The sequence below is a fragment of the Apus apus genome, chromosome 1, assembly GCF_020740795.1.
Source record: "Apus apus isolate bApuApu2 chromosome 1, bApuApu2.pri.cur, whole genome shotgun sequence".
Lineage (NCBI taxonomy): Eukaryota > Metazoa > Chordata > Aves > Apodiformes > Apodidae > Apus > Apus apus.
The window spans coordinates 161,363,925-161,391,205 of record NC_067282.1 but is presented as its reverse complement, the minus strand read 5'-3'; the positions used below and the strand labels follow the sequence as shown (position 1 = coordinate 161,391,205).

General features: G+C 36.1%; 2 protein-coding genes across 15 annotated transcripts in view; one reads left to right on the top strand and one right to left on the bottom strand.

Moving 5' to 3' along the window:
- CEP290 (centrosomal protein 290) overlaps positions 1–10,492 on the bottom strand; it is a 49,553-nt gene extending 39,061 nt beyond the window's left edge. For 4 of the 7 annotated variants that reach the window (XM_051642509.1, XM_051642928.1, XM_051642751.1 and 1 more), the window contains exons 1-14: positions 10,265–10,492; positions 7,510–7,566; positions 6,769–6,890; positions 6,561–6,638; positions 5,737–5,806; positions 5,421–5,467; positions 4,901–5,044; positions 4,645–4,698; positions 3,851–3,871; positions 3,549–3,701; positions 3,004–3,186; positions 2,565–2,654; positions 2,368–2,490; positions 440–563 (exon numbers count right to left, since the gene is read on the bottom strand). In XM_051642509.1, the coding sequence (XP_051498469.1) occupies positions 440–563; positions 2,368–2,490; positions 2,565–2,654; positions 3,004–3,186; positions 3,549–3,701; positions 3,851–3,871; positions 4,645–4,698; positions 4,901–5,044; positions 5,421–5,467; positions 5,737–5,806; positions 6,561–6,638; positions 6,769–6,890; positions 7,510–7,543 (1,243 nt within the window). In that variant the 5' untranslated portion in view covers positions 7,544–7,566; positions 10,265–10,492. Of the gene's footprint in view, positions 1–439; positions 564–2,367; positions 2,491–2,564; positions 2,655–3,003; positions 3,187–3,548; positions 3,702–3,850; positions 3,872–4,644; positions 4,699–4,900; positions 5,045–5,420; positions 5,468–5,736; positions 5,807–6,560; positions 6,639–6,768; positions 6,891–7,509; positions 7,567–9,166; positions 9,294–10,264 lie in introns of all 7 variants that reach the window. The other 3 variants (XM_051642675.1, XM_051643100.1, XM_051642591.1) reach the window with 2 other exon arrangements.
- A 175-nt stretch (positions 10,493–10,667) lies between these two features.
- TMTC3 (transmembrane O-mannosyltransferase targeting cadherins 3) overlaps positions 10,668–27,281 on the top strand; it is a 32,779-nt gene continuing 16,165 nt past the window's right edge. The window contains exons 1-9 of one of the 8 annotated variants that reach the window (XM_051614647.1): positions 10,668–10,729; positions 16,067–16,109; positions 17,305–17,461; positions 17,678–17,779; positions 18,607–18,713; positions 19,309–19,525; positions 21,129–21,347; positions 25,322–25,421; positions 26,098–26,213. In XM_051614647.1, coding sequence (XP_051470607.1) covers positions 19,337–19,525; positions 21,129–21,347; positions 25,322–25,421; positions 26,098–26,213 — 624 coding nt within the window. In that variant the 5' untranslated portion in view covers positions 10,668–10,729; positions 16,067–16,109; positions 17,305–17,461; ... (1 more) ...; positions 18,607–18,713; positions 19,309–19,336. Of the gene's footprint in view, positions 10,730–11,084; positions 11,127–16,066; positions 16,110–16,133; positions 16,182–17,009; positions 17,178–17,304; positions 17,462–17,677; positions 17,780–18,606; positions 18,714–19,308; positions 19,526–21,128; positions 21,348–25,321; positions 25,422–26,097; positions 26,214–27,281 lie in introns of those variants that run through there. The other 7 variants (XM_051614656.1, XM_051614638.1, XM_051614694.1 and 4 more) reach the window with 7 other exon arrangements.

Genomic DNA, 27,281 nt, shown 5'->3' with positions numbered 1-27,281 from the left:
GCTCTTTTCTATTAAAGTAATTATAAAAGACTACATGTGAAAGCTTCTTTTTTTTTGTTTTTTCCCTCTATCATTTATTCAAACAATATAGAAAAAGAATGTGCATGTAAGGGACACTAGAATTGATTTTGAATTACATGCTACTGTTAATTTGCTTTTCTTAATATAGCTGAGACTTTACATGTTATGCTTTAACCTTTACAGAGGGGATATAGTTTGATTATGCATTTTAGTTCCCATAAAAACCACTTAAATACTCTGAATAAATTGTAACTGTTCTCAAATTTTAATTAATGGGTATGAACAAAAAATTAGAGACTAATACTACTCAAATAGTGCAAACATTTTTTCTGTATTTCTAGAGAATAAAGAATGCACAGTAAATTTGTGGTTTCTTTTTGTCCTTTTCATAGACCTTAACATAAAATGGTCACGTTACCTTTATTTTTTTGCAGTTCATTTTTTAATTCTTCAATAATAAATGTATTTTGTTCCATTTCTTTGGTATACTGTTCCACTTGCTCAGTAAGTAATTTTATCTGAGCATCTCGCTCTTGCACTCCCTACACACAACCGAAAAAAAAGAACCTCTGTTAAAGAATTATTTTTTACTGACAGGCAAGCTACCAATACAGAACACCACACAGTAACAGTCAATGAAGAAATTAAAAGTAGCTAATACAAAACAATTTATAGAACAAGCAGATATACTGTACTTACAACATAGAGTTCAGATATTATCTAGAAGTTGAGTATATAAAGGCAAAGCAGGAAAAATAAAAGAAATAGTAAAAATAAAGCATTCAAACAAAAAATATAAAACATTAGCATATAATTTTTAAACAAAACAGTTTTCTAAGAGTTAAGCCAAAAGATATTAAAAGTTTTAGACAATACAGGTTTCTTACAGCTTCCTCATAAACAATTGCCAGCGGAAACTAAGAGATACAAGATTGGGAGGACTAACAATCAATCATATGTGGCTTCTGTATTGCAGACTGCCTTTCAGCAGGTCACCCAACTTCATATCACACCTTATTTGCAAGCACATACATCTGTAAGTATACACAGACTGTGAAAGTTACTTCTATTCCTATTACAATATTTCTGTGCTCATCCATGAGTCTTAGAAATATCACAGACAACTTAATGTTATTTTTTGTGACAAACAAAAAAAGAGGAAAAAGACAAGAAAGAGTAATCATAATGTAAAAATCTGAAGAGCTGCCGTTCTTACTTTATGCCAATGATATGAAAAACAAAAGCTCAGGCTTTCTTAGTGTACAAATATAACCACATTTCAAATCTAGATGAAAAGAGCTTAGCAAAGTTGTAAGGAGCTAAACATAACCCTCAGAATGTAAACATACACTGAACCATAACAAGCTCAGTCCATTTAGAGTTAAAACACAGTGCGGTAATTTGATTTAATTTTTAAGTGTCTGTCTTAAAAATACGCTTATTTCCACAAAACTGTTCAAAATGTCATGCTAATGATAGTCACCCAAAAAAGCAACCTCTCCACCCATCTAATCAGCTAAAAGCAGACTCTACAACTGTTTACCAAAGTTACTTTCGGCTACCTTCCTCTTCTGATCATCAGAAACTGATCTCTAGTCAAGTATTTTTTTTACCTGAGAAGCTGTTTCCTAGTTTTGGAAGACTACATAAATACATCCCACCATACTGCTCAGTCAACAAGAGCCCAACATCTAACACAAATATCATGACACATCTACTCAAAAACCTTGAAGTAAGGCAGGAAATCATCCTGGTATCATACAGTATGCTTCCCTTAATGTGTATTTCAGGGTTCCCAATGAGTCGTGTGCTTTATTCTTTTATGTTTCTCAAGAAAGCTAGGAAATTCAAAATCATAAAGAACCGTGTAATTTTGCATGAATATGACAGATACTTAAATTCAACTAATTCTATCATGGGCTGAACCACAGACTTAATAGTATGGTATCAGGTGAGACAAAGGAACAAGAAAATTTAACATTAGTTAAGACTATTCCACGACTAACCAATGTGTAGGACAGAAACTAAGCTAGAATTTAAAAACACCAAATTACGGATGCTTACGTTTTAATGCAATCACTCTGCTAATAGTTAGAAAATAATATAAAAGTAACAGAACCAGCTACCAAGAACTCAGCTCATACATCAAGCAAGAGAAGTTCCCTTTGTCCATTGTCTATTAAGCTAACTTTGTAGTGGAATGAATCAGCCTGTCTCATAATTCTGCAACATAAATAACACATATTCTGGTATTTGCTAACTATAAAAGACTAAATAATTATTGGGTCACTAGCATACTTAGTGAATGGTATTTTCTATAAGAGGAATTTTTCACACAGACTGTACCTGCTGAAGGGCCATTATACTGTTTTTGTCTGCATCAAGTTGGGCCATTTTCAATTTCTCTTTCAAATTAAACAACATTTGCTGATACTCTAGGATTTCATCATCTTTTGAAGCTAAGATTTTCTGCAAAGAAGATAAATACCATCAGAACACTTGAAATAATTCCCAAAAAGAATATAAATGTATTTTAAAAGTACCTTCCATTCTTCTACTTTTGCATTTAGAGCTGCCATGAGTGGATCGTCTTCCTCATTCTTTGCCTTCAGCTGGTCTGAAAGCTCTTGAACCTAGAAATGCCATTTGGATGAACATCATATCACAAAACTGTTTTGCTTAGCCAATGTGTACGTACAAATACATTACTTCAAACACACAAACCGTAACAGGTTAGTACTGCAGCAGCAAGGGAAGGTCACAGCTCTTAACACCAGAGTATAGCTAACATTTTGTACAAAAAAAATATGTGATCTGCAGTCAAGGTCTAAAATTTGAATCAAACTGAAAGATCACCCTACTTCTCAGCAGATTGTGTGTTTTTACCTCAATATGTTGAGTGCTTTTTAATTTAAGCTATGACAATAGAGTATAAACGTAAAAGAAAAAATTACATTCAATATTATAAAAGTTGGTTCTTACTTGTAATTTGTACTGCTCTTTCTCTTTTCTTAAATGATCCATAACAATATCAGACTGTTGCACAATTAGTTTCATTTTGTTATATTCATCAGTCATCTTCTCCATTTCTTGCACTGATTCCTCAAGATTCTTTCTCATTTCTTGGGTTTGAATATCTAACTTCTCATTAGCTTCAGTCAAATTCTGCACAATTCAAGAAAAAGCTGCATTTAAATAGTGCATATCTTAATACCTGAATAAGTGGTAATTTATAGCTACCTTAAATGTAAGACTTGAAAGTATAAATCAGCACAGGAGAGAGTATTTAACCTGTAGATCATCAAATTCAACAAATCATAACAGCAAATAAAAGACGTATTTCCAGTTCCCGTACCTTCATTACCTCTGCCAGATTGATGGATGCAGACTGTATGTGTCACAGAACCCACCTGCATAATGAAATCCCTTATTCCACCTGACTTGATCATTAAATGGACATAAATTTATGCAAAACACTATTGTCAGTAACAATCTAATAAATACTCAATAGTATGCATAGTTTTTACCTGAATATCATCCAAATACTGGGCAAGCTCAAAGTTCTTTTTGGACAACTGTGATCTGTAGTCAGACTCCTCTCCTCTTCGTAATAGAATTGTTTCTTTTTGAGAATCTATTTGCCTCTGATAGTCAACTACATCTTGGCGCAATTGCTCATTCTGCAAAAAAGGCAGCCAAACATGAATCTGTTTTGAAAAGCTGAAGACAAAAACTTGTTGCTTTTCTAGCAAGCTAACACGAAGACCTAAGACAGTCAAAAACCGTCCAAATTCCTACAGTCTGCTTTTAGGAAACTTAGAAACCTCACCTTTTTCTTTACGCGTTTTGTCTTCGGATTAAAAAGGAAGGAACGAGACCACAAGAACAAAGCATGAAAAATATTAGAAATCATCTTTGCTTTAGGAAGACTAAATAGGAGTCAACATAAAGAAAAAATAAAATTGTTTCTCATACACACACATAAGTAAAAGGGTATTTTGAGGAGTAACTCTCAAGGTTTCCCCCAGAACGTTAATTTAGCTTTTGCTGTCTGTTTTATTTTCTCAGATGCCAAGATTATAGGTATTAAATGCTATAAAACGCCCTTGCTTTTTTTTTCCTAAAACCAGCTAGAATAAATGTTTCAAGATAATTATTTTTAAAAATTCTAGTAATAAAAAATATTAACTCTATCGTTTCATTGATCATTATATTAACTCTTGACTTTTTAAAATTTTGTTTTGTGCAATGAGACAACCTTAGCAATAGCAGCACGCATAAACCAACACCTGTCTAATATTAATCAAATCTATTTGTCAACAGTATTAAAGTAAAATACTAACAATTCAAAATACAAAATCCAGACAAAATTAATGCAGAGTAGGGCCATGCAAATTCAAATGTAGACCTCCTGACCTCAATTAACTAAGCTTAATTGGAGTAGATGTACTATAAAGATGTTTGATGAATGTGATTAAAATTCCATATTGTCTTTGCACTAGTAACTAGGAAATGTTCTAAAACAGAACTAAACATCGTGCCACACCAAAGATTATAAATACAGAGCACTAATAATGTACTTATAAACAAAGGTACAGTAAATCAGAAATAATTTTTACCAACCTCTCTCCTTAATTTGATGTTTTCATTTTCAGCAGCTTCATTCCGAAGAGCGAGCTAGAACAAGATGAAAAACCTTTATAGATATCACTAACACTACAAACTATGAAAATAAAGACCTCCAGAAACAAACAGAAAACAAAAGTAATGGTCTTATTCCATCAATGATGTTTTTTTTAATTTCAGAGGCTCTTTTCAGAACTTTTCAAAAGATGTGCCAGAACACATTTTAGAGATATCAAGTTGAAGTACTTCTTACCTGCTCATTCACTTTCTTCTCTTTGTCCAGTTCTTTTTCTGTATCTGTTAACTGTCTCTCTTTTTGTTCTAATTGCTTTTCCAGTTGACAAATCTCATCACGCAAAAAACGAGTATCCCGACCACCAGCAGACCTTTGTGCCATCTTAAAAGCATAAAAATAATTATAAATACAGTACAGTTCTTTAAAATAGAAAGAACTAATAAAAATAAAAATAGATGCAACGATTAACATTTCTAACGCTCAGGAAAAAAAAAAAGGAAGGACTCACTAGCTTCTTTCAAAAAAAACCCAGAAACCTTTATAAATATATGGGATTTACTCAAGCATAAAAATTTCATTGCACATACAACATCTTTGCAAACCTAAGGCTGGTGAATATCTGAAAGCCAATAAAAACTATTAGCTAAAATGTAGGTGTATTACATCTTTTTACTAGAGTGAAATACTAGTCTAAAAAACCTCATTTAAAAGCCCCATCAAACAGCACTACATGAACTAACAACATTTTAAAACATACCTCTAATTCATTTTGAAGCTTCATCACCTTTGTTTTAAATTGATTTTCTGTTAAAATAGAACAGATGTTATGAATTACTCCATAAGGTAAAAAGTACATAAAACAACAATGGTTAACCTTAATCTTCAAATGTTTTACTTCACTGAAGCAATTGATTTCAGAACAGTTGGTATTTCATTCATTTCCCTAAACTTAAACCAAGGACAAAATCAATGGCAACAACAACAACAAAACCTAACTACCCAAAAATAAACAAAATGAAAAAATATATATATTTAACATATCATTTAGGAACAGCATAAAAAGGCTTTCTTACCACATTTGGCTTGCTCTTCCCCAGCTTTTTCCACTTCTTCTAATGCCAGCTCTACCTCTTCAGCTTTCATCTGCGGAAAAAAGAACACAACAAGTAAGAGCAACTATTTACTACAAATGTAAATGAAAAATAATTCCATAGAAATCCTGCTAAAAAAGAAATATTTACAAAAGAACACTCTCTTTAAACCAATTAAGCCACTCCTATTTCTCCCCATGTTGACAATTAAGTTCAGATTGTTGAAATATCTTCTTCTGTAAGTTATGCTACAGTGCTATCTAAACATTGACAAGCATACTGCTGAGTACTAAAAATAGTAAAAAAAACCCTGTCTAAAACAAATGTGTAAATGTGTTTTCAGTACATGTATGAGTAAATACCAGAAGCTATGATAGATTTATAGGATCAGCTTTAGGACGGCAGCGTTTCTTTATTTATGGTGATGTTTCTATTTAATCTAAACCATCAATTTACTACAAAAACATGTATTAAAGTTAAAATCATTAAAATACCTAAGCAATTTTTGATATATTTGTTTGCATTTTCCATCTGTAAAACTAAGGTTACTTAACTATATAACTATGTTAGTTCTATTCACTTTAGTTCCCACTGCTAACATGCTGTAATCCCAACAGCTACAAGCAAATACTCTGGTGCAGGCATACATGTAGCATAGAAATGCTCTTAGGCATAACCAGTATGTTCAGTGCAGGAAAATGGGAAAAAAAACATTAAAAATATGCAACAATGATGCTTTCATTCAAACAAAATGAAAATAAATAAACGTATTTGTAGAATTATAGAAAGTGCGAATTAATACAAACCTTCATTAGTGACTGAGTAATTTTAAAAAGGTGTATCAATTGTTCCCGACTTTCTGTTTTTAACTCTTTCCCATCAACCTACAGAAAAGACAAAAGTGGTTTTATATAAATATGTTTTTATATAAATCCACAAAACAAATAATCTAGGTATGTGGAGGACCAAAGATAGCACAACTAAAACCTGATGTTCTCTTTTCCCCTTGAGTACCTTGGATATGGTCTCCAGCAATCTGTCTGCAAGTTTTTCTTGATGAGGCAAAGCATCTGGATCAGTTTTCATAAGCTTCTTCCAATCTAAAATGGGTGCCATATTGAATTCACAATTTTTTCCTGGAAAAAAATTGAAATAACAATTATCAGATATTATTAGTCCAATCAATCTAATGTCAACTGATATAAAGGAGTCTGGCCACTGAACCACACAAGATGATTCTAATAACTGTACTGATTTTGTAATACTGATTAACATTGTGTTCATATTTTGGTCTACTACAAACAAGGAGACTATAGTAAAATATTTTTTTCTTTATGTTAAAATTTGATAATCCATACTTAAGGAATTTGTGACACTAACAGTGTACATCAGGACACAGGTGAAACCCCTATATTAATTTTAATGTCTCTCTTTTCTGCTCCACCTCTCAATGTGGAATTTTTAAGCTAATGAGCAAACACAACTGGATGCCCTTTGAACCAGCCCTTTTAGGATTAACATGTCCTTATAGTAACAAAATCATTATTTCTAATATTTAAAACACAACAAACAACTGCTATATTTTGATAATATGACCATCCATTTATTGATACTTGTTTCTAAGATATTAAACTCTTGTATTAAATATCCTTTCCTTTTGATTAGAATACATGAATTTATAAAGGACAGTAAACAACCTGGAAACTGACAAAAATCTAATTAGAAAGTGGTGCAAAGGTTTGTTCTACTGCTTACCTCCTGGTTGCTGTGGGCCACAGTGACTTCTCATATACTGGAAAGTCAATGCAGTAGCTGAAAACGGCAGAAGAGATTGAAAATATTGGATTAGTCTGTTCTATGGAGTTCTCTCTAGCCTTTATCATCAATATTTCAAAAACTAGAGTCTGCCAACTTTGAAACATAAAATTGTTTAATCTACTTATTGTTTATTTTTAATAATGCTTATGATGAATATGGCATAAATGACTAAGAAAAATGAGAAAGAAATAAACCTAATCACAACATTAAATTCAATATTATTCAAAAAACTAATTACACAGCCAGGATAGATATGTTTTATAGGAAAAAAAAAAAACAAAACTTCAATGAATAACTGCAAAAATGCTCTATGCTAAACATAATATTTTGAAATCAGTGCCATCATGCACCTTGTTCATCATTCACCAGTTTAAAGACTCAATAACTGACACTTCCTTAATAAAAGGCTGAACTGGTATTTATTTCCCAATAAATAGGGCTAAGCAGCCTGAAAGAAGAGCTGTAAGACTGCAAATCCAGGGAGGATAAAAATCAACATTTCCTCATCTTTTTTGAATATGTAAACTATTCGAGAGCTCCCCCAAATTTACATTTTCTTCAGTGTTTGCTAAATGTTTTCTAAAAACATGCATTCCTTATAACCCATAATTTCATACGGATGACACTTTTTTGCTTTTCTGCTTTGTCAGTCAGCAAAGAAAAATATGAGAAAACCATATGCAGGCATATACCAACCTTGGCACTCTTACTTCTTCAGTTAATTGAATACTACTTGATTTCATTAACATACCTGCTTAAATGTTGGGCTTTTTGAGAACATATTCATTTTTTCTTAAATAATGGATGTAGGAATTACGGGTATGAAACGTCTGAAAATCAAAACTATTCTGAAAGCAAATACAAAACCTTACTACTGTCAACTTTTCCTAACTTCAATTTTTCAAAACTATTTCTCTTATAAAATAGAGTCATAAGAAAGTGTCGATCTTGAAATTATGTCAAAAAAGACGGATATCTGTACATAAACACTCCAAATTGTGGGGAGACCAGCTATAGTAAGGTGTGGGGAGCATAACTTAAGGACAATAAGAGAGAACTTATTTAATTGAAGAGCTTTTAATTGTAAAATTTGGCTGATCCCTTCCCATCAACTAGAACCTGTGCTTTTAGTTAACAGAGGATCTTTGTGGTGAGACACTAAGATAATGGCTCTACAAAAAGTGTGAAATAGATGTGCATGTGACATTAATTACAAGATTTTCTTGACTTACTCACAGAATGAAACATACGTAAAATGGCCAGATGTTACAAAGTTCAGCAAGAGACGTCTGGTGGGTATGTTTTACTATTAGAACAACAAGAATGTCCTCTGCTGCTGTGATGTTCAGGATATATGGTATTTGTCTCAAACTATCCAAAGATGAACAGTGTTTCAGACACTTAGGGTATCTGGTGTTTGTCTCAAGACATCCAAAAGATAAGCAGTGTTTATTGAGGCAATTTCCTCAGAGAATCTGACAAAGAGACATCTCCACAACACACCAAACCCGTTTCACTCCACTGATAACAGCTAGCCCCGCCTCCCCCCCATCCCCCGGCCCACCCTGCGATGTGTCAGCAGTATGTCAAATACCTTAGGCAAGTGCTAATCAGGGAGCTTTACAGACGAGCTGTCATCTTTGGCAAAAGATGGAATTTATGCCAACTCGGGTCAGAAGCTACAAATGTGGAACAGTAACTGGGTAACTGCCGTGGCATATCTAAGGAATTAACAACATAGAAGAATGCCAGTCTCAAGATGCCTCCTAGGACCAGTCCTCCACTTCCCCTTCTCTAAGACCAACGGGATGCCGCTGGAGCTCAGGGTGGTGACTTTGCTTTGACTTTACTATAATTCTGTTTCCTTTCCTGATCTTTCTCTTTTGTCGTTTAGGGTTAGTCATCGTATTTATTACAGGCTTATAACAAAAATATAGTTGTAACTCTTACCAGCTGATCTGTACCTAAATAAATGCCTATTTTTGCATCCAATATTGTATTATCTTCACTTTGCCCTGGTGGGATCCCAAAGAATCTTCACATATCCGATTATCAGATCGCGACAGCTGCATACATGAAACCACATAAAGAGGCAGCTAACCTACTAGGCAGGTGCCTTACAGTGAAATTAAGCACCAGTAGGAATAGCTATTCTTCTTCCATAAACGTGCACACAGTGTTTAGCATGGATACTTAAGCAAGACTGAACAGCGTGAAGCTGCATAGTCTTGCGGGAGATGTGCTCTGCTAACTGTGTGTTAGTTTACCAGGCTAACCCAACTTAAGCTACTTCTGATTTTCAAATTGGATGGCCCAGAGCAGCTCTCATCTACTGGTTCCACAGAGCACCAGCTCTTAACTACAAAGCCACAGCCAAATGGGATCTCGCGCAGAGTTCCTGTCGTCTGCCAATTTATATAACCACACCCCCGGACTCGTACGGTGACAGACTGCAGTCCTTTCGGGATGCTGCTGAGAGACAATTTTGCCTCAATTTCATCTGACCCTGCTGAATTAACAAATTGTCTTATTTTGTGGGCTGTAACTTCCGCGCACGGCACAGTGACGATGTCTGCGCCCAGACGCTTTTGCCTGGGACCCCCGGCCTGCCCCGCCGCCTTCCCTGGCCCGGCTGCCCGAGGCGCTCCGGGGGAAGAGCGGGCCGCCAGCTGCAGTGACCTCGCCCTCCTACCTCAGAGCACCGCCTGCCCCTTGACCCGAGCTCGGCGGAGGCCGCTGCTAGGCGACGCCATCAGACTCTCCCGCCGGCTCCGCTCCCAGGGACCAGGATATTCGCAGGCGTGGGGAAAGTCAACGCTCCCGCGGTGCCGCTCGGGCTCTCCCAATCCCGAGGTACTGCCCGGCCACACAGGACGGGGCGAGCGGACGGGGCAGGGCGCGATCCCTCTCGGGAGAACCGTTTCACTGGGGCAACGGGGCTGCCGGCGAGCTGCGTATCCCAGCGTGCCGCGCGGCGCCCCCGAGACTACAACTCCCGGCACTCCTCGGGGCCCGCCGTGCCGTTGGGGCGCGTTTCCCGGCAGCCTTCGCGGGGCGGAGGGAGGTGGCCGTTGGTCGGCGGGTGCGCGTGCGCAGTGCACGCGGGCGTTGGGCAGGGGCGCCGGCAGCTGCGGGGCCGCTTCCTCCGCGGCCTCAGGTAGGGCGGGCAGCGGCGGGCTGGGGGCTGTTCCCCCTAGGGTGGAATATGGGGGTTGGGAGGGTTGGATCTGGTGTAGTTGCTGCTCGCGGTAGTTTCCCGCGGGGGCGGGAGGTCCTCTCTCCCTTGCCTGTGCGTGCCGGGCCTCATCCGTGAGTCCTGCGCGCCTGCTGAGCACCGGGCTGCGGTGCGGCCTCTGTCCCTGGCCACAGTTTTGCGCCTCGCCTCGGCCCACTCCCTTCTTCGGGCTTCCTGGCGGCGGCTGCTTGCCCGGCCCTCGCCGCCCCCCACACGGCCTTTTCCTGCCTCGCCCCAGGGCTGCGGGCAACATACTCCTTCCCGCAGGAGCGGCTGACTGAGGGCTGCAGCGCTGCCTAGATCTGCGTGTGCTTTGTGTGTAAGTATGTGATAGCCGTGGCCCAGAAGATAGGTTGCAGAACAGTATGGGAAGAGATCTTATCTATAAACTGGTAGGATCCATTGAGTACTGCTGGCCAGCGAGGAGGTCTGGTGATCCAGAAAATTTAGGATCCCATGTTTTAGCTAAATGGGTGTGAAACATGCATTTTCAAATAAAAAAGGAAAATCGGCAACCATTTGAGATGTGCATATCTTCATATTCAACAGCTGTGGAAAGCTGATGATGATTTGGTTTTTCTTTCTTAATGGAAAGAGAAAGGTGATCGATCATAATGTCATCTTTGGACTTTTGCCTTTTTGTGGATTATTCATTATTTTCTTTGCCATCTCTTAATTACTGTTGATATTTAATGAAGAAGGCTGTGAAGATGCAAGATTCTTGGCACTCCTTATGGTTATGTAACTTGTTCCAGTCATGGCATAACTCTTAAATCCTTTTTATACCTCAGCCAGAGATTTGTTAATTACAGTGCTGTATTGGGTAAGAAGAGCAAACTATAGTTAAGAAAGGGAAAGAGACTGCATTGTATTAATGAATGGGATATGTTAATGAAAATAAAGTGCATTATGCTTAAGCATAAAGCAGTTACTTCTTAGCAGGAAGGACTTTAATAGGTGGAGCAGGTGATCCACAGAAAATAATGTTTCTTTGCTACAAGATGACCTTTCAGGAAATGAATTCCCCTGATATGGAAAAAAAAATATATCTATTGGTGGTAGGATGTTTCTGAACAGAAACTTTTTATCCTCTTCATCAGGTTAACAAGCTATTGTGGTGAGTATAGCTATTTAATGTACTTTATATAATTTGCTTCAGCATTTTTTGAGTGTTGTTCTGTTACAGAATTAACAGAAGATACACCATTTCATATACTGATAGTGAAACCACATCTAGGTTATGATTGTGTAGTGCAGCTATTAAAGATTGATGCAGAAATAGCAGAGATTTTGAGGTGGGCATGAGAACTTCTGAAAGCGAAACGAGTGAAAAGAATGGAGGTATTAACCCCACACAATGAGAAAAGATTTAAAGTACAGACTGGCTTAGAGCAAGTGAATTAGGTGGTGTTTTGTTTTTTTTTTTGTTCTGCAACATATATAATTGTGTGACAAACTTTTGTATAAGTGGAATACACGCTTGTAGTTCTGGAGCCAAAGAACATTTTAATTCCATACTACAGAGCTTCACCTACTCTGATAGAAGAGTTAGGCATCTGTGTTAAACCACAGTTTTTATAATAGTATGCCATTTCAAAGACCTAATACAAAAACTGCCATATGAAACACCTAATGGAATGTTATTAAAAATACCACAAGAAGTCACAGACCAATTATACTAAATCAGGACATACATAGCGGGTCTGAAGGCTGTATTTTCAGCCTGTGACACCAACCAGCTTTTGTTCATTTATTCTTTGGAGTTTATAAACCTGCAGTTTCCGGTGTTATATTTCTAGAGCTGGGAGTGTTGGTCAGCTCTATTTTAGTGACACTATTTTTGCATCAGTGTCCTAGGAGGAAACAAGTCATGGTTTATGTAGTTATTCTACATATAAAAAGTATTACCTTTTTACTATTTGAATGTAGAAAAAACAAATGAACACAAAACCACCAAAAGAACCCTCCTATGTTTTTGACTTTGAAGTGTGAGATTGAAGCCAAATTGCCAGCTAAACCAGAATCTTCATCTCACCTGTTTTTCAGTTGTTTTGTGCTTTCATCATTGTTTTTACCAGAGTTCTCTAAAATGTCCTGAGTGTTAGTTCAGCTGCTTGATTGCCAGCAAACTCTTCACGGTCTCCCTCCTGGGAAATCTTCTGGCCTGCAACATGTGTTCTGACTCCATGTCAAGACTGCCATTCCTTATCTTGTTGATCCATCAGAACTGTACGAAGAGAAGGCTGGAGGCTGTTCCTTGCTGGGGAGCAAAGAGTACTTCAGATTAGTCCGATTCATCTTGTCCTGTAGTAGTTGCAGAGGAAGATGTCCATTAAAACTTTTCTTGTTATATTTATTCTGCCCTAGGATCTTAGCAAGAGAAGAGGGGAATCCAGGCATGTTTTGCTTTCTTCCCCCTCTTCTTCCCAAATGCCTCTGGGCCTCTCCTATGTGAGATTCAAGACCGAGAATTTAAATCTCAGCTGTGTATCTAAGTTGTTTCATACTGGAGTTGTGGAGTTGTACCTTGGAGTAACATTTTTTAGAGAAGATAAATGTAAAGGCTTTATTTTTAAGGGAAATAAATAAAACTATGATCTCTTTCTGTCATTAAACACACACACCAAGTCAGCAGAAAGAGTATTAGTTAGCCAAAAGTTAACCAAAAATAAAAATACCAAAAGGGTGACAAGTAGGCAAGACAAATTAGGACATTAACAGAGCCTTAGAAGCTGAATTCAAATGCCATTTTCAAGTGACTTCACTACTGGGTTTGGTAACTGATTGTTTTTATCTCTGCTGATGTCATAGAATCAGAATGGTTTGGGTTGGAAGGCACCTTAAAGATAATCTTGTTCCAACCTGCCTGCATCAGCACGAACACCTACTAGACAAGGTTGTTCAAAGCCCCATCCAGCCTGGCCTTGAACACTTCCAAAGATGAGGCAATCTGTTCTAGTGTGTCGCTACCCTTACAGTAAAGAATTTATTCCGTGTCTAAGCTAAATCTACCCTCTTCTAGCTTAAAACTGTTGCACCTTTTTCTGCTACTAGATACTGTAGTAAAAAGTCCCTCGTTCATATTTGATATTCAGTAATACAACCACCAGCTCTTAGATTAACTTGTTTCTCACCTGTTTAAAAATAAATCTAGGAGTAGTTTTGATAGTTCTTTGTTTTCTTCCACCTTTGATAATTTGATGGATTTCTGTGTGAACTGTAAATACGTTTTAAACAATTTAGGACCTTAATGGATATCAAAGTACATGTCTGCAGAGATGTATGAGATGCGTGAGTATTATTGGTAAATTTTCCATGTCTATGAACTCCAAACAGAAGAGTGGAAAGCCCACATTTTATTATTAGATATGTGCATAAATGCTCACTAGTTTGTTTTCAAAGCTTTTCAAGAAATTGCCTGATCTGTACACAAACAGCCTTTTTTCTCTGTTTCCAGCAGCCTAATTAATATAACACAAAATTTAAGTTCCTTGAGATTTACATAATAATAATTATGCTTCACATTGCACATGCTAAGCGCTGTTTATCTGTGACTCTGTGGAGTTACAGACTCTGTTCCCTCACTGATGCCTACATCATCATCTCCAGAGAACAGCTGCAGTTTGATTGTGGTTTGAAGTGCTAACATTGACTGAAAAGTGTCAGGTGAATTTTAATATCTATGACTGTTGAATAAAATGTGTATTGAAATATTCTCCAAATACGACATTTAAAAAAAATAAATCAATCTTTGAATTGTCATAGCTGATGCTCTGTTACGTACAGTGAATAAATGAATTTTTTAAAAAGTTTATGGACAACTTCAACTGACTTTCAAAATACTAACCATACCAAAAGATGCAAATATCACTAACATGCCAGTTATGCTGAGTATTTTCAGGAGTAGTAAGAGCTTTCATACAAAAGGTTAAAACTTTGCAACTGTGACATCTGTTTGAGATTAATTTTAATGATCCCGTTTCTTCCTGTCAGTTTCCTTTCTGAAAGGGTTTTGGGTTTGCTTTTTCTGTTTGTTTGGGTTTTTTATTATGCCTTATTCTTGTCAATAATTCTTGAAGGAGAAGCCTGGGTTAACTGGTAGAGGGTTCTCAGTAAGTTGGAAGACGAAAACTACATGCTTTACAAACTGAGCCGTTTGACATTTGTGATTGTCTGTCCTGTCCACTTAATATCTCTGTACATGCATGAAAACAGTACAATGCAAAATGCAGATTTCTGTACTGAAGAGCTTGAGAAAATTAGACTAACAGTCAGGTGTTTTGCACAGCTTGGGCATTCTGTTTTCCACTATCAGCTCTCAAAACCATGCAGTTTCAGTCTTGCAGGGCTTATCTTGCTGCATATTCTTTTCAGCTGTATATTCTTTGTGACATGTTAAGATATTTTTGTAAAATAAAACATCCAGCAAAAATCTCGCTAATAAAGTATGTGTCTGTCCTGATTTCATCCAGTTAAAGGGGGCTCTGTGGCTGTGCCATAGACCACAAACTGACAGTCATACCGCCCAAGGAGTGTTTAAGGTATCTGATGGGCAGTCTTACAAACTGTGAAAGTAGCGTGTACATGAGATGAAAAAATAACTTCAGGGACAATCAATCTGTTTGCATGTGTTGGAACAGTCAGTGATGTGGTTCTTAGTCACAGCAAGCCTGTATTAACAAGTAGCTAGCATGTTTTGCAGATATTTATCAATATACCCAGCAGTGGGAGTGGTGAAGGTCTGGCACTTGCAATACCAGACTTTGGTTGATACCAAATTTCAGTATGTCTGTTGGGCAAGAAGGGGAATATATCCACTCACCATGATGTACATGAGGAGCCCAGTCATACAAAGGCTTCAGGAGCTTCTTGCATATCTGTGATCTTTGAAGTCCTGCATACTCGTTCTATGGCTTCTTAATTTCCAACATCAATCTGGTAACTTACTAGTTGGCATGAAAAGCGTATTGGCTGCCAAACAGCATTTGCTTTTTTTCCTTTGAGATTAATGGCAGACATACCTTTTTGGCTGGTTTACCAAGTACAGATGAGCTTTAATAAGCCTCCCTCTGTTTTAGTCTAGCATTCTCAAACAGTAATGATTGTTCTACCTTTGAAACTTGGGCATTTGCTGGTAAACTCACCTGTAGTAGCAGATAGGAAATAGTAGTTCTGATTGTGAGCCTTCCTCAAAATCTGCTTTGTTTTCCTAACATAAAAGACCACTAAAACATTTTTCGTATTTATGCTTTATTTCAGCGAGAACATTAAGCTACCTTGTGATCGCACCGGATGGAAAAAAGTAATTATCGTAACTTTATGTATCTCTAAAGTATACGTGAGGAAAATACGACCTTAGAATGCTAGAATGCAGGTCAGAAGCAGTAAAGTATCTGTGCTAGTTTTGTGTGATCTACTGATTTTACATGGCCTTGCATTTCCCATTGTTTCTCTGGTGCTTGCCCTGGAAGCAGATTGCTGGAAAATGGGGCTTCTTCTGAATTTCTATTTTGCCCATCTGTTGCCAAGACCTAATGTTGCTGTATGGTGTGATGCATTTGAGGTTACCAAGCTTAGCACACTTGCTGCTAAAACCAGAATAAAGCATTTAGTTAATTCCTTATAGTACATTTAGTAACCTGTTCAGAATTTCCTGGAGGGTTGGTGGTTCAAATACGTGTTTTGAAAGACCAAGTTGTAGCCCTGTATTTAGGTGTATTTGCAATCATATCTGTGATTAAAATTTACATGTAAAGGAGAGGTTGAATTGTAAATGAAAAATTACGGTGTTAAAGAATTTTTTCTGAAATTCTTAAACCGGTTTCTCTCCTGTTGGGCTAGCCACTTAAACCTGACTTTGGATGCAGTTAAAATCTTAATTTCCTTATGCCTAAGAGTTCCTTTTCATTCCAATGAAAACAATATTTTCTTCATGGAAATGTAGCTCTGTCAGGGAACACAGTATGGTTCTAGGTGGAAGAATTGCTAAAAATTCAGTGCAAAAAGAAAGGCTTGTGAAACATCAGAATTGCTTAGAAATAAGGGATAAATAAAGTAGCTGTCTTCATGTATATTCTAGGTAGGGAAAAGTAAAAACCTACAAAAGGTAGTTGAGAAGCTAGCAGTTAAGTATGGTTAAGCCATTTCCTGTGGTTATGAGGCTATACTTAAGAATGTATCTTATTTCTTGTTTGCTGTTCTATTTGTGTAGCAATAGATGTCTTCGAAATAGGATTGTAGAAGAATTATGTCAGTTACTCTTTGATGCTCAAAACAGTGCCTGCAAGGGCTTGCTGCTTCAACTAATACAGTGAACTTAAGTTGCTAATGAAGAAGTCTCAAGTCACCAAGAACCTGCTTTTTCTTAAAGGTTGAATTTAAATAAACCTTATGGTTGTTTCTGCATGGCAATATTATCTTATCCCATTAATTTCTGGAGCACACTATTTTAAAAATGTAGTCTTGTATGTTGGAAAATCATTACGTGTTTGTTGTAGGTTATTTTCAGATGTCACTGCTTTTCAGTAGAACTAGTGAACTTCAAGAAGTAGGAAGTACACAGTTCAGAAGCTGTTGCAAACGAGGAATTTCAAACTCTAGTAGGGTGAGAAACAGCAGTTACATCTCCACATTCTTTGAGGAGAGGCAAAACTAGTGAGTTGAATTTCTAAAGTGAGCTGTCTTTGCATGTTATCCTGCAGTATGCGTTGTTGTTTGGTTTTTTTTCAACAAGATTTCTCCGTCTGCCAAGAAGACCATAAATATTTTCAGATTTAATCTTGTTTTAGTGCTTTAAAGTACTCTGATCCAGCCTGTCAAAAAGATGTAGAAGCATCATTTAACATTTTCTTTTTTTTTTTTATTACAAAGGTAGTGGCAGCTTTGAAAAAAAGGGTTCTTTTGTGATTGAAGTAACATCAACAGCCAGTGCTTCAAATACTGCAAAAGAAAAAAAACCTTCACTGCCATTATGTGAGTACAACTGAATGGATTGATTTGATTCCTTTTAAATTATCTTTGTTCTGATTTTTGCACCTGCATCTTGTTGCCCATGTATTTCTTCCTGTACCACTGCTCCTTTACCAGTAGTTGTAATAGGTGATTGTCATGATCTCAGGCCCAGGCTGCAAACCACAACTGAGATTACCTATTTGAAAGTATCTGTTTCCTGTTTTTAGAGGATAGTATGCTTAAACCTGAACACAATTGAAAAAAACAAGAAAACAAAAAACTCACCTCTAGCATTTCAAGCCTTAGGACAATAAAACAGCCTATAGCTTCCAAGTAACTAATAAGCTTTAATGTGTGAACCCTGATAGGCATAAGGCTGGTGTTTTTACACATTTATGGATCCACATTATCGGGCTAATGTAAGCTGTTCTATGTCCTTACAATTGTTACCCGTGTCTAGTTTTGGGAAAATGCTATATATTCTTGTTTAATCATATCTCTTTTTTCTCAAATTAAGTCAAAGTTCAAGTATCTGTAGTTTTTCGGTATCTTTGAATTGGCGAAGACAAACAATTAGCAGTAGTCCATGCTGTATCAACCAGTGGTCAGAAAGAATGCCTTTGACCTGTAGTTACCTTCTTATTCTTCCAAGGCAGACGAGTGTTTTCAAGCCAACCCAGTACATGGTAGTTTCGCCTTTTGATCGGGTTACCCATATATATTTTTTTTAAATAATCATAATTCTATATAAGAATTTCTAGCGCTTAAGATGTTTATGCAATGAGAGAAAATAATATGATATAGTTCATTTGTAGTGTCTTTTTTGCATGCTGTTTTTCTTCAAACAGGCCTCTCATAAACATTCAGTGACATCAGAGCAATTGGCAGGGTTGAGAAAAAAATGACCTTTTCATGAACTTCAACAAAAAATGCAAATAAAGTGTGAGCTTCAATGGTAAGTTTAACTTTTTATCATTACTAATATCCTTTTTTAACTGATCTTGAATGTATTTATGAAGCTCTTAAAGTTTCCTTTTTGTTTTTAAGAATGTTGGAAATGTGGGGGTTTTATTGCTTTCGAGACATTATGAGGAACATCTTTAAACCTGAAAAATAAACCCGAAAATATTTAGCACACTGTCTACCCTTCTGATACCTTAGTATTCTATGTCAGTATTTTAATTAACTCGTTTCTAGATAACTTAATTTTCATAGTTTTGCAGTTTGCACCATTCACTTGAACTGCATAGCTGTCTGTTAACTGCATCATAAGTTATCTTCAATCTTACTTCTTCTTTTAGTACAACATGAAATGTAGCAGTGTATCCAGCATGTGGGAGTGTTTTTTAGGGGTTAGACTTTTTAATAAAAAAATACCTCTTTTAAATTGTGTATGATAGATGAAATTTCAGGAGCGCTTTGTATCTTACTCATTTTTAAATACATAGTGTCATTAACTTCTAACATATTGGATGTCTTTATTTGACTTTATCTATCCGGTTCAGTGTATAATCAGAACTATTCCAGGTTTCTCTTTATATATATTTCAGCTCTTGTCCATGAAAACTCTTAGAGAAGATGGCTGATGTAAGCCTGAAGGAAGCAGCGCTAATAGTTGGTGTGGTGGCAGCCTGCTACTGGAACAGTCTGTCTTGTGGCTTTGTTTTTGATGATGTCTCAGCGATTTTGGACAATAAAGATTTGCATCCTTCTACTCCATTAAAAAATCTGTTTCAGAATGACTTCTGGGGCACTCCAATGTCAGAGGTAAACTGTGAAACACTTTTGAGGCCTTTAGGAAATGGCAAATAACCTTTTTTACACTTCTTTTCCCTAATGTGGTTTTAACAGAATAGTTTGTTTCTGATGGAATTTTTTGGTGCTAGTGTTTGAAACTTTAAGATCAGGAACAGATGTTGCTTATATTCTTTCCCTTGTTCAATAAAAGAACTTGTAAGAAAATGAAGTAGTGTGTCACACTTCATGATGTTGTGTGCTGTCTAATTCCAATATTGAAATGAGACAACTTTGACCATTTTCCCTTCTCCTGAAAAATGTAGACATTAACATGCAAAGAGGTTTATTTCTAATTGCATCTGGAAGGAAATATAACATTCTTAAGCAACAAAGCTAGGAGTTAAGAAATTTTGTATTGAAACTATTAAATTTGTTGGAGTAAATATGTTTTTATGAATTCAGTGGTTTTGGCTTGTAGCCCATGTAGGGTGGCTATGTTTTTGTCTGAAAAGCTCTGTTGGCATTAAGTTACTGATAATCATTGGTAAATGGCAATGGCTGAAGGATTTACATATATAAAGTTTAGAAAGTTACGATGCTGTTGCTGAGCAAATTAATTTTTTCAGAGCAAATTCTCAGTCGTGTTTGGCCTGTCAAGGCATTCAGCCTTGAAATCTGTTTTCTTCTGTCCGTAATATGCAGGGTTAGTTCTTCGTGAGATATTAATTGCTAGCTCTACAAGTTGTGTTTGTTACATAATTTTCATATGTAATGAAAGCTTCCAGACTCTTTCAGATGCCATCTAGTCCTGTAGTTGTTTAGAGTAAGTGGGTTACCTAAACTCCTCCCAGTAAAATTTCAAGTAGTGCTTTTCAGTGTGTTTTTACTCCAGAAGACCCTTAACTATGTAGAGCAGGTGAAAGTCATCTCATTTGGTGTTACTTTTACACTTTAAACCAAATATGACACTCAGATAAATTTTAACTAAACAAAGTCAGATTCATTTGATCGTTCGTGGCTTTTAAAATATTCCATCTTGTATTTTTGTCTATGTATATGCAGTCTGGTTCCTCATCCCTCATTCTCCAGTTTTTTCTTAGATTTTCTTCCTTTGTTTTATGGACTTAGTCAGCAAAGCATCAACAGGCTCTGGGCTGACCAATGCATTTTGGAGCAGGAAGGTGGTGTTAAGTGTATTCTTTAACATTGTTCATGGATAGAGTAACGGACAACATAGACAAATTGGCTGGTAGATATATTGAAAATAATGTATATAATACATTTAGCTGAGTGCACCAAATTTTTATTTTACAAAATACTGATCTAAAACATGAAATGGCAGAGTAATCAATGTGGTTGAAGAATACATTAAAAATATGTGGAAACAGGAAAAAATGTCAGAATTAACTTCTCTATATAACATTTTTATTTTAAATTGAGTTTTCATTTAATTCACTAGATTTTTTATTGATTTTTTCTTTAGTATTTCTGATTTTCAGGTCTTTATGTTAAAGGTAGGTGCCTGAGAACAGAGGGGAGAATCGTGTTTGCATAAATATTTAGAAAGATATTTTAGAGAGAATGTGCCTTTGTAAGTTGGTGGTGACTGATGGATTTATTTATTTTCTTTTAGGAGAGGAGTCATAAATCTTACCGTCCCCTTACAGTTCTTACATTTCGCTTAAACTACTTGTTCAGCGAGTTAAATGCAGTTTCTTATCACTTCCTAAATCTGGTCTTTCATGCGGTGGTGTGTGTAGTCTTCCTCAAGGTCTGTAAGCTTTTTCTGGACAACAGGAGCAGTGTGGTTGCATCCTTGCTATTTGCAGTGCACCCAATACATACTGAAGCGGTAGGTATATCAGTGATGTGCTTAATTTGTTCAAGCTGTATTAATTAACCTTGTTTCATGAGATTTGTATCTGTTTATATATTGTAACTCCAAAAAGTGTGTGATTTTACTGTTATTTACTCTGCTCTTTGCTATGGGTGAAAATGACAAATTTTAGTGCTTGGAGTTGTTTGGTGTTTCATGCAGCTACTGAAAAATAAAGAAGCTTTAGTTAGTAAATAACTGGGGTCTCAGTTATGAACACTGTCTTTTATGTTTGTGGCTGGCTACTTAAGCTTACATAGATACTTGTGTTCTTTGACAATTCATCCAGTATCGTGTTTTGCAAATACTTTGAATACCTCCTAATTAATTTCCAGAATGGCTAAGCACTCCCCTCTAGCTAATCACCAAGTCTGCTCTGTCCAAGATCTTTTATGTCAAGTTTCTCTCTCTCAGCAGGACTTCTAGGATCATTGTTGCTTTCCTAGATCTAGCTTAGGACCATTCTCTTTGAATGTTCCTTTTTTTAACATAACTGATATAAAACAGAGGAAGTATATTTCTTGCCTCTTATCTACCTTGCCTTTGATTCTGAAGGAGTTTTTCACTGCAGTGAGAAGCCTTATTTATACAAGCCTTCTGATTGTATACTTTTTAATGCTCGACCAGGTTTGCAATGTTGTGGAGTAAATGCAGTCTTGTGATCGCCATTCATTAGATTTTTTTTCCATCAGAAACACTGATAAAGCAGATCTGTGCAATTATTTGCTGTTACTTCTGCACCACTTAGGTTGGCTTTCCTAGATTCCAGTTCACACATCTCAGTCTCTGTTTTAGTTATAGTATTTGCTGATTTTCAGAAAACTGGAAATGTTTAAACCTTTTACTTCGTTGGTGTTCTGTCATTTAAAAAAATTTAATGTGTTTTTTTTGGGGGAAGAGGGATATCTTTTGATATTATGAACATGAGAAGGATTGTTCTTACCTTGGGGTTTTTTGGGTCTTGATTTGTTTGGGTAAAGAGTTTCCATCTCGCTCTTGTGTTTTGTGGTTCTTTAAAGAACTCTAAAGACACAAACCCCTGTCAGTAGCAATTCAGTAGCTTGCATCTTTGGATTTTGAGCAAATCTTGATAGGACTTCAGTTCATGGTGTTTATAATTGGCTGCTATTTGAGCTACTATTATGCCCTTGTTAAAAGAAGATAACTTTTGCATTTTTGAACATGACACTAAAACACCTAAGTATTTTTGCTTGCTTTGTGTGCTGGAAAGCAAAAACCCCCATATGGTTTTCTGGGTATTTTGGAAAAAAAATATGCTTTAAATTTCAAAGTTTGGCTTTGTCACTTTGTAGTTTGTGGAAGTAGCTTTTAGAGGAGCATTGGTGAGTTGCTAGTAACTTGTGCTAGTGATTCATGGCTTAGATCATCCTATGTCATCTTACTACTTTCAAGTATGATGATTTTTGTCATGCTTAAACAGTAAGATTTTATAAAAGATAACAGTAACACTGTTGCCTCTAGTACTGTGCAACAGAGTTAGCAAAAAGTATCACACAAATCCTACAAAACCTTGTGTAAGAAATTTTATTGTGTCAGGCAACATAATACAAAGTTAGAAAGTGCAGTTATGAACTAGTTTGATGATAAGTGTGTAATCCCTAATATTAGCCACATGAGGGCACTTTAAGACTGTGATTTGTAGAACTTCATGCTTCGCTTAAAACAGACTCTGAGACCAAGTGCAATTGTAATTGAATTCCCCTGCTGTGGGACTTAAGTACTCAGTGAAGAATCAGTAAAGGATTTTCTTCCTCCTCCTGTCTTTTTCAATTTAAGCTTTCTGCTTTTGAGAAATAGTGCATTTTATCCTGTCAAGTGTTTGCATTGAGAATTATTCCTAACATGCAATCAAAAAAGGATTCCTAGAGTTGGCAGTTGAGACTTGTGCACATGTATAAAAAGCAAAACAACTGAAAGTTTCCATACAATAAGAAGAGGAGGTAATAATGAGCTGTATTTTAGACTGGGGACTTGGGTGTCGTCTAATTTATTTGGACATTATTGTCTGCAACAAGTCTTATTCCCAGGTTTTATGTAATTTGATGGTACCCTTTGTATCTTAATGTAAGTGAAATATATCTGATTTTAATCCTTCATACTAGGCTCCTACCTACTACTCCTGCACATGAGTTTGAAACAGCAGATGCAGTACATAAACATTGTACATTTACCTAACTTACAATAATGGATTTTTCCTGGAAAAGTTTGCAAAACAGAATAAATAGAAAATAATTTTCTGCTGGAGTTCACAGGCAAGCTGGGCTCTTGGGTTGATAATGTATCATTTTCTGAGGAAGAAATTTTGAGGAAATGGATTGAATAACAGCATCACGGTATCGTTTGTCCTTGTCTTTAGAATTCCAATTCAGTATTTCTAGCTACTTTGCTACTATTCTGGCCAGAGGCATGTTGACCACTTTTACAGCTATGGAATGTCAGCTAACCTTGTGAATGCTGGTATTTTCTCTTATAAATCACCTTTGTGTGCAGAAGTAGAAGCTGTCTTTTGTTCACAGTGGATTATGGAAGTACAACATCACACTTGCTTTACTAGTGATTTCTTTCAGCTCTTGTACAGATATAGTTATTTTTAGTATCTGTTTTAATGCTGGACAATTTTGAGATCCAGATGAGGAATCTTAAGACATTGTGGAAACAAACACCTCTACACTATCCAAAATGTTAACATAGGCTCTGATATCCTATCAGTTGTAAAACTATTCAACGAGTTCTTTGGTAAATGTATGCTATTCCAGATTTGAATACCTTTCTTGACACTGTGACCTTTGATATTGAGTTACTTTTTATGCTGTGCTGGATCAATCATGCTTGACCAAGAGTGTACCTAGCAATAAAACCTTCTAGCCAGGTCTGGATGGCTGAATGTCAGTTTGCAGCATCACATAATGAAGTGGCAATCTGTAAGGTTTCCGTAGCTAAATATGACCATCTACCTGGGGATAACATGCCATTTTTCAGCCTTGGAAAAATCTATCTGTAATCAGAGGCATTTCAGAAGAGGACAAAGGAGAAAGAAAGGCAGTCCTTGGTGGTACTGCAGTCAGCAAGCACAGTGGCTACTGAAGTAACAGCGTTGTGGTCTTGTCCATCTCTGGTTGTCAGTTGCACCTTAGCATTTCTTGAAAACAGCTCCTGAAAATGAAATTAATCTGTATTTCATTGTGGATTCTGAAACAACCTTCTGCTCTATGGATTGTGGCACTTCTCCAAATTTTCATAAAGTCTGTTCCACTCTGTCTCATTACCAAAGGGGACACTACCTGCAATGTTAATATTGGTAACCAAATGAAAATTAAGATTACCAAACCTGTAGTAAAGCCTGAGTCATTGCACGTTGTCCATTACACAGAGCTTGCCATCAGTTTATTTGTATTTCTTGACTGCTCAACTAAGAGGTGCCATAGCACCAGTCAAGCAAATTCTGCTTTCAGATTTACATCTGTTCAGTCAGAAGAGGTATGAAAAAAATAACAATTATAGTTTCTATATGCCACAGTCTGCAGAATGTGTATGTACAACAGTCCTTTTGAGGCTTCACTTAAAGCTCCTATTGATGAAAACTGGTTGCTTCCAAGTATTATGAAGAAAGGAATTGTTATTGTGCCCAAATTTTACCTTAAATGCTATTTATGGCTGGTGTTACTAAAGATAAAATATAGTGCTTTTCAGTTGTTTTGTTAATGGTGATACTTAGGCGTACATCAGCCACAGGTGGCCACCAGCCACCTGTGTTGTAGTGTTCTTGAATTCAGTACCGATTGAACTGAAAACAGCCTTACCCTACTTAGCTTTTTTCTCTTGGTTTACAGATCTCATTTATGCATATCATACTTTATCAGTTACCCACTATTCTGGTTCTAGAATAGCCACTAGAAGATTAATCTTGTTTTTTTTTTTTTATTTTTCAGGTAACTGGAGTTGTGGGCAGAGCAGAGCTTTTATCATCTATCTTTTTTCTAGCTGCATTTTTATCATATACAAAATCTAAAGGGCCAGATAATACCATAGGTAAATGATTGACAAATATATACATAGCTAATTTCTGTATCACTGATAATAGAGCTCTTAAAATGGTAATAAGGATGTATTGTTTATTCAGTATGTACAAAAACTGCATAATAGTTATAGTACTTCCATTATAAATTGCCTTTCTTTTTGCTTTAAGAATTAAGCACTTTTTCAGTTGTTTTGTAGGATGTAGGGTAGGGGACTTGTGCACTGACTTCATTAATGAAAGTAGAGGTATGCTGAGATGCCTCAGATGTTCACAAGGAAGCTGCTGAGTTTCAGTAGAGGTGCCGGAGGCTTGCCTCTCTACCACATTTTACCTTGTGAAAATTCATGACCCTCTATAAAATATTCCATTTGAGAAAGTGTTCTGGTGAACTAGCAAAGATTGGGGTTTATTTGTTTTCCTGTAATAGATTAATCTTTTGCCTTTAATTCTTTCAATTTAAGAGAGGCAGTTTTAAAACTGATACATGTATATTATTTTCTGCAGAAAATATACACATAGAGTAAAACTGATAAGCTTCCCTTTAATAACAAATGGCATACTGAGTAAGTTTATAGAATGCTCAAACATGAAGAGCCAAAGTGTTCACTTTTTAGGCTAATTTACTTTATTAAATGTTTGTTTTTGTTTAAGATGGAACATTTTCCATAATGTCATCTTTATTTGCAGTGTGGACTCCGATTGCTGTGACTGTGTTTCTGGTAGCTGTTGCAACACTGTGTAAAGAACAAGGAATAACAGTGGTGGGGATATGCTGTGTGTATGAAGTATTTATTGCTCAGGGGGTAAGCTGTTAAATTGGATTTCTTCTCTGGAATTCTGTAATGAGTCATTAAGTGCTTCAAAGTGTCATATTTCACCACTGGTTTTTGTCAGTTCAGGCTAACTTTATAGTTCTGTTACATTTTTCAGATTTTTTTTTGACTTGACTAATGTTTAATGTTCATGGTGAAGGGACTGGTGACTTCTAAGTTGTCCTATACATGACACACAGATGTTACCAAGTATACTCAATAACGAATTCACATCTTAATGGAAACCTAAGATTTTAGTTGACTGAGGTTTGCAAAGACTAGCATGTAACAATCCTGATCAAAGTCTGTGGTGCATTAATTAATTTTTTAAACTAAAAATAATATTTTTTTAATTCCTGTAGTAAAAATAGGTAACATATACATATGTGTTTCATCACATCTAATGAATAGCAGACGTTTTTACGTGGTCTTAAATCAATAATGTTATTGTGGAATCTGTTGTTCTAAGAATACTTGGAAATTTAATTTCTAATCTGATAGGTTTCGTCTTAAGCCTTAATAAGTCTGTAAGTTAATAGTAACTTTTTTGTCTAGAAAACAAGATGTTCCTGCAATGAAATAATAATTGGCTTTTTAATAGTCAAACCATATGCAATTTAAAAACATATTATTGCATATTCTAAGAAAGTTTTGTGATTTACTGGTATTTAATTACTTGAAGGAATATTTTGAAAAAAACGTAACTAGTAAAAGATGAAAGATTGTCTGTCTTTGGGATATATATTCAAAGCCAAAATACCAAAATCTCATTATGTATTTTTTTTTTGCTTACAGAAATACAAGTGTTTGTAATTATTGCCTTTGCAAATTTGGTGAATAAGTATATAATTTTCAACTGGATTTCTAAGAAACCACCAGCAGGGGACTATACTTTTCAATCCACTTTTTGTTTCTTTTATTAACTTTTGATCTGATCTTCAGTGTCTTGAAAGTTTAGCAAGTTTGTGTAAGTCAACTGAGTAGAAAATATAATGCAAAATCCAAACAGAGGCTTCTTCTGAGGGCACAGGTGTAGCATTAACTAGGAGTTTGACCTGT